This window comes from Taurulus bubalis, assembly GCF_910589615.1.
Source record: "Taurulus bubalis genome assembly, chromosome: 1".
NCBI classification, from domain to species: domain Eukaryota; kingdom Metazoa; phylum Chordata; class Actinopteri; order Perciformes; family Cottidae; genus Taurulus; species Taurulus bubalis.
Window position 1 is genome coordinate 10,257,282 of NC_136589.1, and position 12,103 is coordinate 10,269,384.

The 12,103-nt window shown below is 41.8% G+C and overlaps 1 protein-coding gene across 1 annotated transcript in view; it reads right to left on the minus strand.

The window, feature by feature from the left end:
• myo10l1 (myosin X, like 1) overlaps window positions 1–4,292 on the minus strand; it is a gene marked incomplete at both ends in the record, with an annotated part of 36,164 nt that extends 31,872 nt beyond the window's left edge. Inside the window, one exon of the mRNA XM_079229361.1 lies at window positions 4,272–4,292. Within this exon, the coding sequence (XP_079085487.1) occupies window positions 4,272–4,292 (21 nt within the window). The remainder of the gene's footprint in view (window positions 1–4,271) is intronic.
• Between the last annotated feature and the right edge of the window lie 7,811 nt (window positions 4,293–12,103).

The following is a 12,103-nucleotide window of genomic DNA, read 5'->3' on the forward strand; positions in this document are numbered from 1 at the left end:
AATTATACAACCCTAACAGGCAGCAGATAGAAACAACTGTTAATGTGTGTGTGTGTGTGTGTGTGTGTGTGTGTGTGTGTGTGTGTGTGTGTGTGTGTGTGTGTGTGTGTGTGTGTGTGTGTGTGTGTGTGTACAGTGCAAATCCTCTTTGAGAGGCCAGTTTTGAGCAGTCTGCTAATTATCACATTCTCTCTGATCTTGGATTAAACTACAGTCACACGCCCCCACCCCCACCCTGGCAACAAGACTCCACGGCAACAGTGTGAAAACAGGGCACCATGGAAACAGCTCTCTCCTCTAAGCACCGGTGGATGCTGGGAGATGCTGTTCAGGTGGAGAGGATTGTGGGATATGCTGCCCTGTATTATTTAATTTTTGAGTTTCTTATCTACTTGTATTCTATTTGATCTCTTTTCAAATTGTATTGTATTTAGAGATAAATAAAAAATGCAAATTGATGACATTATGAATCTCAAACCAATCCAAGTTAACTCATATTGCAATTTCATTTTAAATGAATAACTTAAAATAAATAATAAAAAAAAATAATAAATGAATAATGAATCTCAGAATACCTACAATAAAATGACTACTTTGTAGTATATAACTATTTTGGCAATCTATTAATCATTTAAGTCATTTTTATCTCAAACAAAAGGGACAACATGTAATGTAATAGTGCAATGTTCTTGCTTTTCAATTGTTAGGATTTCCCATTTTTGTTTTTGGTTTGTTTTATATCATTTAAACTGAGCATATTTTGGTTTTGGACTGATGGTTAAACGATGAACTGATTAATACAGGAAGTAATCAGCAGATTAATCAATAAGGAAAATAATCATTAAGCAAAGCCCTATATACAATAATAGTTTAATCAATCAAAGAGGCAATAGTTAAGTGCATAAATGTAACTCCAGCTCTCCAAATTCTAAGAAATCTTTTACTAAAAAAAGAATAGTCATTATTACATTTGCTGTTATTTAACTTTTTGTAGCGATATATTACAAAATAAATGTTCGGTCACATTGCCAAGTTCCATAAAGAGGAACCTAACAGTGGGATTCTGGAGATGTTGTTTAATTCACACACTGTAAAACAGCTTTAGTGCGGTTTGACTGAAGCTTTATAGTCTCACACCTACACAAGAAGAACAAGCCGGAGAATGAGACAGGAGGGGATGCAGGAAGGAGAGGGAAGACGCCAAAAGGAAGAGGGAGACTGGAAGAGCAGCTTCGAAAGAGGTAGGTTGACTGAGATGGAGAAGCACCAAGTGAGTGGCCGCAGGGAGAGAGAGAGCATCAGAGCTAAGGGAAAAGAGGAGAGAAAGCGAAAGAGAGAGAGAGAGAGACAGAGAGAGAGAGACAGAGAGAGAGAGAGAGAGAGAGAAGTAAAGCTGATGCAGCTCCTGAGCAGAACAAATGTGTTTGGAGCTGAATATAGGTCACACATCTCCAGTGACTGCTCCCTTTCCTCCACTGAACCAGCCTTCCTGCAGCATGCACTTCACACAAAATCCGGCATTATTTTAGACCACAATCTAAATTCACGCCTATAAGCTTTTTACATCAAAATGCATTGCACAAATGAAAAGACTGAATTTGTACTGCAATTAGATGAAACCGTTCAAGCTCAAACATGGAAGCTGCTTTGAGATTCGCAAGTTTGTTTAGAGTGTTTCACAGCTTATATCCATACAGAATGCATATGATTAATATGTTGCTGCTCTTTGCATGAAAAGAAATCAACTCAGTGAGAAAAAGCTCTTACTGCTATTACTCTCAGTATGTAGTGGCCACTCAACAAATTGCATTTCAGTGGTAAATTATTTCTTTACAGCCTGCTCAGTTATATACTGAGGTAAACCAGAGCAAAGAGGAGGAGGGGGAGGAGGAGGACGAGGAGGAGGATGAGGAGGAGGAGAGGACTGAACTGTACTGGGCAAAGACAGGACAGAAAGAGAGGCTATAAACAGGCAGATATAATACAGCAACACAGCAGCAGGCTTGAGCTAATGTGTCAAAGCTGTTTTTTCCACATTCACACCTGTCTATCTCCCGTTTATCAGCCCATGGTGGTTGTGCACCTGGAGTCCAGACCTATAACACACACACACAAACACACACACACACACACACACACACACACACACACACACACACACACAAACACTCACACAAAATGCCAACTTGCTCAGACACACAAGACCTCCAGACCCTCTTATGTTAACAATACATCATTTACACTGTACTACTTTCATCTGAACACAGAATAACAGTTTAGCTGTTTGTAGTGTAAAAGCAGCTTCAGGACATTCAAACAATTTATAATATTGTAATGTGTCTCTTTATGCCTCTCACTGTCTCTTCCAATGTGTGTCCCCAGTAGCATCCTCTAACTTTTCACATGTATGATGTTTTTTAGCAAACCATACAAAAAAAGTATATTTCTTGTATTTAGAGCATAATGTCACTGAAACTACCATATTCAAAATCTAACCAAAGTAGTTTGAATATGAGGGGATTATAGACTACTGCCACCTGACATTTCATGCTTGGCTGGTCGGCCAGCTATCATGTTTTCTGCCTGGGTTGAGAGAGAGAGGTCAGCTGTTCACTCTCTGGTTTAAAGGATGGAGACAAGTGGAGGAGCGCACTGAAAGAAGATAAAGATTGCAGAGGAATGAAACTAAGTGGATGTTGGACAGACACTCCCCGAGATAATTGATTACTCCGCACCCCACTGCATGAAGTCATGTTTCAGGGTATCAGATATGCAGTTCATGCAGGACTGCGGCCCTCAACATGATAACTCAATAAGTCACTCCATTTTCAGGTCTCACACGGGCTTTCAGAGTCTGTGCCTGTTTGGGCTGCAGGCTTGGTGATGTGTGGTCTGTGAATCAATGCTATGATCAATATATTACACACAGACTGATGGGAAATGGAGCAGGAAATATTGTTGTTGCACTTAGTGGTTGCTGCATGAGCATTCAAACAGTTTTCATAAGTTTTTTTAATTGTTAAAATTACACATTATTGCAAGGCTTCAATAGCTCACACTTCTATTTTTGCCCCAGCAACAGCCCGAACATCCTGGACCTCGGACATCAGTGCTCAAAATTATTCTGTACCCACATAGATACCCACAAAACCACTCACACACACTGATACATGGCATGACATCACTGCCAATGTGGGAGACATTTAAACCCATATCAGATTAACTTAAGAGGGGGGAGGATAAGTAGCTTGGAGAGGACGGATATTGGCATCGAAGTCAGCGGACAAGACATCGTTGCATGACATTGTGTGGATGCATGTGCCACTGAATGGTGCTTGTGGACCAAAACCACAATGAAAGGAGGGATGAAGTAAGAGGGGTTTGCATCGACCCTTGGAGGGAGGAAGAAATGAAAATATAAAAAACCCATCGGGCTCGGTTTCGCTAGCATGAGAATGGTTTTGTCAGATCCCAGGATGCTTGAGGTGAAAGCCTGTGAGTTGTTTCCCCCCAGCAGGCAGTAGAGGAATGCAATGGGCTGAATTAATAGCCACTGATTTATATTCAGTACCATTTGTCTCACCTAGCTTCCATACACGTACACACACACACACACACACACACACACACACACACACACACACACACACACACACACACACATATGCCTCCTCCTCATTCACCCCTTCCTCAATTCTCGCAGCCGTTACCGACCCACACCCACCCATAGAGCCCTGCTCCGTCCCATTGACAGCGCACCAAAAAGCACAGAACGGGTATCTGAACGGCAGCATGGTGTGGGAGGGCTGTTGCTGTGGGTCAACACGGTCTACCCTCCGTTGACAGATTGGCTTTAATCCTAGAGCCAGCTTTATGAATGCAAAAGTCCGTGTCAGCTCTCGTTTGGCCAATTTATCTGCATGCTCTGCTCTGAATTAATTCACCTCGCCGGCCGGCAGCCGGGCCCTGATGCTCCGCAGTGATAATGCAATAAACGGGGTGCTTATTTTTAATCGACATACAGGGCATGCAGTCAAGGTACAGGCCTATTCCGTGTGGGGTTTGTTAGGAACTGTGAGGAATGGTTCCAGTCGACGGAAGCAACACCTGCCGAACCCCAAACCGATGGAAATCAGAAGAAAAACAGCAAAGGCATCTTACACATGAGGCCGTGTATCGGTGCAAAATGTACAGCCTGTATCACGCCGTGAAATGCTTAAATTGTCATCGGTGTTTGGCTCCATAACGGTGGCATATTCTCCATGGCTTACCTCTGTGAAAAACGCCTCCATCCTCCTTCTCCCTAATCCTCCCAGACGGCGCGCGCCCGGCCCCGCAGAGCGCAGACACCGGCTCCGGTCTCGGCTGAGCAAATCTCGCCGACGGAAGGGTGAGCGTGTTCGTCCGGGTTGGGGAAAGGTAGCTGTGCCTCCGTGTTGGTGTTTCCCATTCACCGAGCGTGTGTCTTCATCTCCGAAATGGCTCAGTTGCTCAAACACACCTCGGCAGCGTCCGGGCTTCTATGCGCAAAAAGCCACATGAGAAAAATCCAAGGAGACTGTGATAGAAAATGTAAAATGTCCACACCAGGGATCCGTCGGAGGAGCGCTAATTGAAGAGCCCCGGGTTTCCAGGCCTGCCTCGTTTCAGTGTTCCAATGTATGTGTGAGTGCGTGTGTGTACGTGTATACGCGTGTCTGTGGATGTGCGTGTGCGTGTGTGTTTGTGAGGCTGTGGGTAGGCTATAGTGCGTACGGTTGAGCGAGAGGACCAGTCCGGGGACAGAGTAAGCTTGGCGCTGCTCACCTCACACACCGACGGGGCGGTGCAGACACAGCCTCTTCCAAATCTCCCTCTCTCTCTCTCTCTCTCTCTCTCTCTCTCTCTCTCTCTTTCTCTCTCTCTCTCTCACACACACACACACAGGGCAAATGATGGTGGTATAGGTTTGAAGTTGTGTTGCTGTTGTCAACGCTGACCACATCTGGATTATTTTTCTTCTTCAGTGGGGATACATATTTCTGAAAAGTATTAAGGTAAACCCTCACTTAATAAAAAATACAGTGAACGTATAAATGAAGTATGTCCCCATATGCTTAACTTTGCATGTATAATATACATTAGAAGTGATTCTTGAAACATTATTAATTGACAAGTTGACTTGAGTGATATTAATATGTAACAACACTGACTGAAATTATGTCTAAATTAGCCATGAGGCAATAGCTGTCAGCAGTATTCATGTGTATCAAAATCTCACAAAGAGCGAAAGAGGGAGAGGGGGAGAGTTAATATTTCCGTATGATCTTTCCAGAAAAGCTTACCCCTCGTTGCATAGGAGGAGGAGGTATGGTTACAGGGTTACTCAGAGCCCCTGTAGGGTGAAAAATGATATCTCACGATACACACACACACACACACACACACACACACACCACACATATATATGCACACAGAACCAGAACAGCAGGGGGTAAAAAAATCCCAAATCAAGGAACATTACACACACTGTCCCCAAAGACAACAGTTTGTATGAATGAGGTACAAATGGATAGACAGCTGGTTTATGTGATATGAAGCGTGTGTGGTTTTATTCTCCTCTTCACAAGGCCAAGCTGAGGGGGCCAGGTGCAGTCATCATTAGCCCAGTGGGGTGAGGCCTCTCTGGGGTAAAGCATTGTGAAGCTCAGCCTGTTCCCCCTGGAGCCCTGGAGGCATAGAGGGGGCCTCCTGTATTCATGCCTGGAAGTATTATTTAATGTGCCCCCCATCTTAATCAGGGAACCATCTCAAAAGACTTAGCCTCACCAACCCCGTCTGTTGGGGTAAACTGCACACACACAAACACTCAGAAAATGAGACCCGAGCTTTATAATCTTCAATACGAAGTGGCTTTAAGGGAGAACTCCTGTGATAAACCTTCAGCAGAACATACCATGAACACTTCATCACACACTCATGCTCACTCTAAGAAAGGTTGTCTTAAACTGCAGGAGTGGTATATAAACACCAGCGTAACAGAAACCCCTCGTTGTGTTGGTCACCAACCCTCCTCATACCCACCACCAGATCTCCAAAAGTTAAGTTAATATTGTCACAGTGACACAATAAACAATATAGTTAAGGTCATACAACCCTTTATGGATGCAGACACACAAAATATGTTATGTTTAATTATCTGAAACTGTACTGTATACTGTATATATAATATATAGCACAAGTCTTGTAAGATAGTTTGGTGTTTCATTGTCAGAGAATGGCTATAGTAACTGTAAATATTCAGTAACATGTACTCCAAAAAAAAATGACAATGTTATATTGCAGTGGTGCATTCAGGTACCAGAAGCAGTTTGTTGACACAGGACTAACAGAGATTACAGCATTGTCAACTTGATTAGGTGCTCTGCAGCAGCATTTACGAATCATAATTATCTCTGTTGTTTTCTCAGAAGTGTTTCTTTTCAAACTTAATGAGGTCTCGCTCTGATGGTCGCTGACATCATTGGCAATTTTGTGAGAAAAGTGAGGATTGATATTCTGCCTGTATTGGGACATTTGGATTAGACAATGCATTTACTGTATAAACTAAAATCCCAAACCCACCAATATCTAGTAAAAAGTCAATGATTATGCCTAACTGTGTTCATTTTAAGCATTTGTTTTAAAGTAATGAGAGTGATTTATCACACCGGAACAATTCAGATAGACCTAAAACGATTAGTTGATTAATCAATTAGTTGATTACTTTGATAATCGTTGACTCAGTGACTGAGAGCATTTCTAATGCCTCTCAATGGCTCTCAAGATGGCGACAGCTGAGCTGGCAGCTCACAGCAAAGTGTGCTCACAGCAAAGTGTGCTAACAGCGCTAACTGTGCAAACTACAGAGCTAACGGTGTTTACTGGAGTGTGTGCTACGCTTCCCAGATTATGCTGTGGGTCAGGACAGCTAACATGCAATAACACGCACTAAAAGCATGCAAGGCCCAGCTATGTCAACAAACCAGGGAGAAGCTTGGATTACAACTCACACAGAGGGGGAACAACTTCATTCTCTTCTCAGGTAAACTAAATAGCTAATAGTTGTTTACTGCTTTATTACTGCTCTGAATCCCTTTAAATTGCACCTTTAAAAATAAATAAGTTAACTAAAAAGTAGGCAAAACTTTCTATTATCATTCATGCTGGCTGCATTAAACCCCACCCGCCTGGTACTTCAAGATGTATGAAACAAATATTCTAAACATATTTTTGATCTAATGGAAGTCAACAGCTACCAAATGCAACAGACACAAATTTGCACAGAAAAATCCCTCGAGTGAAAAGGCAGAAGGGGGGTTGTGCTGGCCATGATTACCTAAAAGCCTATAAAAGCCATCGACCCAACTCATCTAACATGCATGTATATAGAACACACACACACACACACACACACACACACACACACACACACACACACACACACACATGCATGCATTGAAACACAAGTTTGAATACACAAACATTAGAAAGTATGGGCTATTAAATTACCTCGACAGCACCAGGACTCTGTGACCCTCAGCAGTGAATTGTGGGATAGATTTTGTTCCCTGCGAGTCAGGAGCAGAACTCTGCTTACTCATCTGTCCCTCTCTCTTTCTCCTTGACGTCTCCTTCGTCTCTTACTGTTACACTGAATATGTGTGCGGGGTGTGAATCTGAGAGAAGTGTGTGGTGTGGACAGATCGTCAATAGCTCCTCTGGTTCTGGTGAAAACGCAGACAGATTACTGAAGAGCTCAAAGCTGAGCCCACCCATCGCACGATGCTGCGTCTCCATCTGTATGTACACATCTATGGAACTGATAAACAACACTTACATACAGTTAACAAGCATATCATTGAACACATGTATCTGGTAACTGGTGTGTCAGTGGGTGCGTGTCATTTGTTGCAGGCGGTAATATGCATCTCTCACAATGTCACAGCCAATCAGTTTTATATCCGTGGCATCCATAAATCTCTTCTCATTTATTAGCCCCTGTCTCTTTCAGTTGCCCCTCCTCTGTGACCCGGCGCCCTCCCTGCAGACACATCTGTTTATGGCTGTCTGAGAGGACACGCTGAATCAGAGAGGAACTCTGTGAAATGCCCTGATCATCAACCTAACTGTGTACTGGTTAACTGGTAGAATGTGACAATCCAAAGCAAGGCCTGGGGGCTACATTTCAACAAGCTCTCTTTTGGTTTATACAATGGTCCCAGAGATACAAAGATGCTTTGTTTGGTCTTATAGGCTTGTAATATATGTATAAATACACCCCATCAAATATACATAAAAAGATGTCCCTTGTTATACGTTAAAGATAAGAAAATATTCAATAGTTAATGCCCTTCTTCATTCTTATATTAATCTATATTACAATATATGATAAATCAATAAAGTTATTATTCTGGAAATGCAAGACATAAAATGTTATAAGAATAACTGCAGCAGCTTTATTGAACATGTTTTCATTAGTCTATATTAGGGTTTATGACGTGGTTCACTGTGACACAAAAACGCACATAACTCTCACCCTCTTGAGGTGTTGTAACTTGTTTGATTGCATGATTTACTTTTATTGTGAAGAGCATGGAAACAGGAAGCGCTTTTACTTTGAAGGCAGAAAGTAGAATGATACGTGCTTGTTGACGCTAACAATGATTGACGTTACGTGGAATATATACATGTCGGGTGCAAGAGCGCGTTCTGAACAGAGCGCTTGAACAGTTTGTAATACTGCAGTTATTAAGTCAAGTGATTCCGTTCATACAAGACGTGTCTTGGTCCTCATTAGAAGCTCCACTTCATTACATGAGGAAATGTAATATCAAGCCGATGAGGTTACTTAGTCTCTAATTTAATTTACTTTGTATTAAACTTCTGCCGGTGTAGGGCAAACACTTCGGTTCGTAACAGTTTGTTTCAACATTAGTCACTCAAATTCTCATCACGCCAAGTTAAAATAAAACGTGAAAGTACAAACACTTTTATATCCCCTTTAAAGAGAGCTTCTCCAATAGTTCAGTTTTTCTTCAAGTAATAGTTAGATATTTTTTTTAAATATGCCTCTTTGCTTTCTTGCTGAGAGTTAGATGAGAAGAGTAATACCAATCTGATGTTTTTGCAGTACCGTAAATATGAAGAGACCGCCAGAGGCCGGTGAGCTTGGTATAGCATAAAGACTGCAAACGGGGAAACTGCTCGCCTGACTGTTCAAAGACAACAACCGCCTTCCTGCTGGACACAGTCACATGCTGGAGGCTCCACTGGGATGGGGCTGTCTTTGTGCTATGCCACTGAGGTGCTTCTGAGGGACAATCCATGAAGTGGTGTCAGAGTTCACTCCCTGGGGACAAGTGGGCTATACCGAGCGAGACAATGATTCATGCATTCATGTCTGATGCACACTTCCCCACACTCTCAGAGAGTGACATATATGATGTCACCCGATCTGTATGACTCATGCAATACACATGGCTCTGGATTCAAAATCCAATCACATTTCTCAGAATAAATGAGGATAAAGAAGGTCATTTTGGAAGAAAGTTACTGAGCATTCTACTTTTTATATGGAACAAAATGTAGGTGTTCAAGTTATAATTACTATCAGCAGACCGTGGCGTGTGTATTAATACTCCTATCCAGAGGGAGCAGGGTACTATTTCAAAAAACTAATTTGGCCAAAAGTGCCATATCAGCGAATTATCAATGAAAGCTTGACCTTCTCTACTTCCGTCAGGTAATCCCTATTTCCTTCACACACACTCACACAGACAAAAACAATCTAACCGTGTCAAACATCCAGTTAAATAAAACACGGACAGGAAATTTATATTAAACTGATTCCTTTTGTGTGTGCACGTGTCTGTATGTATGTGTGTGCGTGATATTTTCTGTCCGCAAGTGTCCAAAACATCTTTCAGAGGATATAGGGGCCACAACTTGTGTGCAAAATGGGGGAAAATACATATGGCAATAAACAAAAGACCTGGATGAAAGAAGTGAAAGAAGTGGATGAGCTCTAATTAGTTGTAGCTTCATTTTTTATCTGAAAAACTCAAACAATCCTATTTCAATTATCAATAATATGTCAATGCTATGCGTTTTGGTTGTATTTTGTATTTTTGTCAATTGGGATCAAGAAAAAGGGTAAAAATGTAACAAATTAAGTGAACAAATTAAGGGAATTAACATAAAATGAAGCAGTGCAAGCACTGGGTTGAGGTGAGGAACTTTGAGTTATACATGCCTTTTATATCCCAGTTACTGTTTGTGGTTTATCAGCTATTGAGCTCTGTTGGGACAGACTTTTTCAACTGGATTAAACTGAACGAAGCCTAATCCTAATCACAACAGATTAAATTAGCCAGATCACTATAATAACTGGATTACAAAGACTACCCCTGCCTCAAGACACCCCTACCATTCAAAAAAAGTCTGCACCCATACACACACACACACACACACACACACACACACACACACACACACACACACACACACACACACACACACACACTGTCATAACGGGTCACATGATGGGGAAAAAAGAAAACGAGAGAGGAGTGAGAAAGAGATTGAAAAATGTATTATGGAGGTGTTAAAGAAAGAGAGAGAGCACAGAGAGCTGCCGACCTGTCAGACTGCAAACATGAATGACTTTGTGTGCAATGTGCATCTTTGTTTGTGTGTTTGTTTGTCTCCCTGCTTGTTTATGTGGACTACAGGTGTTTGCGTGCAAACCACACAACTAATTCACTTGTATCTGCATGGGGAGAATGAAATCATCATTCTACTAAATTAAATATGCAAAGGTGCACAGGCAAATATCAGCTTCAAGAGATAACATTATTTAGTAGTATAAACCAAACATATAGAGGCCATGCTGCCCTTTTAATTCTCAACTTCTCAATCCGAGTCTGAAACTTAATATTCACAGATAAAGTTATTAGGATCTTGCCTTGGTGTGCTCTTAGCTTCATTTGACACAGAAATAATGTATTTCAAAAATGTTTAATTATGCAGTGGAATGGAAATTTGCAGACATATTATCCATGTTAATGGCTGCTTTCATTTTGTTTTAGGCCTCTATACACATAATCAGAAACTCAAGGCCCTTAAATCAATGAATTGGTGGAAGGGAATCAACAGTCTCTTAGAACCACCATATAGCTCTTTCAGATATTAGAGAAAATAATGCCATTATTTTAAATTTATTTCACTGTATACTGTATTTGATAATGCCGTTCAGTTGAAAAAGTCAAATTTTAAACACTAGTGACATGTTAACCCTTTCATGCATGAATTATGACAACCTCAGAGTGTTTTTATTGCTCTTTAGGCATGGAAAAAAAAGATTTGAACTTTAGTTTTTTTATCCCGTTTGTTCAAAGAGATGTTTAAATGTCCACTCAGGTGGACAGCATACATTTTGGTTTTCAACTGAAGAAATATGTATATAAGGTGTTAAACAACAATAATAGATAATAGATCTAAAGTTGTCTCACGTTATTGTTTTTAATGCACATGGAGAATCCTCGTGTAGCAGCATCACCAAGAGTGCACTTGCAGTATGACAGAACCTCTGACCGTGTTGTAGTGCTACTTAAAGCGACCAGGCGGTGGTAGTAAACACCCATTTAATTAGACAAACCACAGCAACTCAGGGGCACGTCATGGAGGCTCAACATGCAAGGCGTGTCCGTATCTAAAGAAACGCCCTCTAAGAGCCCGCCCCCGACCGCACCTGATTGGCTGCTCCCCTTACCGCCAGGGAACTCTCTTTCTGATTGGATAACGTCCCCGCCCCTCACTGTGACAGACGTCACACGGGCTAGCTGTTTCGAAAATGAAACTGCCTCGTTTATGACTCCCGACTTCGAAAGGCAGCCAAAGAAAAACGAAAACAAAACGGGGTATTAAGATTTTAAAAAAATAATCTCCCGGTTCGGACCGTTGAACTGACACGCTGGAGGCGGAAGAAGCTGACGGTGAGTGCTCCATGCGGAGACATGTTTCTCGGGAGGGAGGCAGGCCTGTGCTGTCAAACCACGACAACAACAACACCTAAATCGCTTCT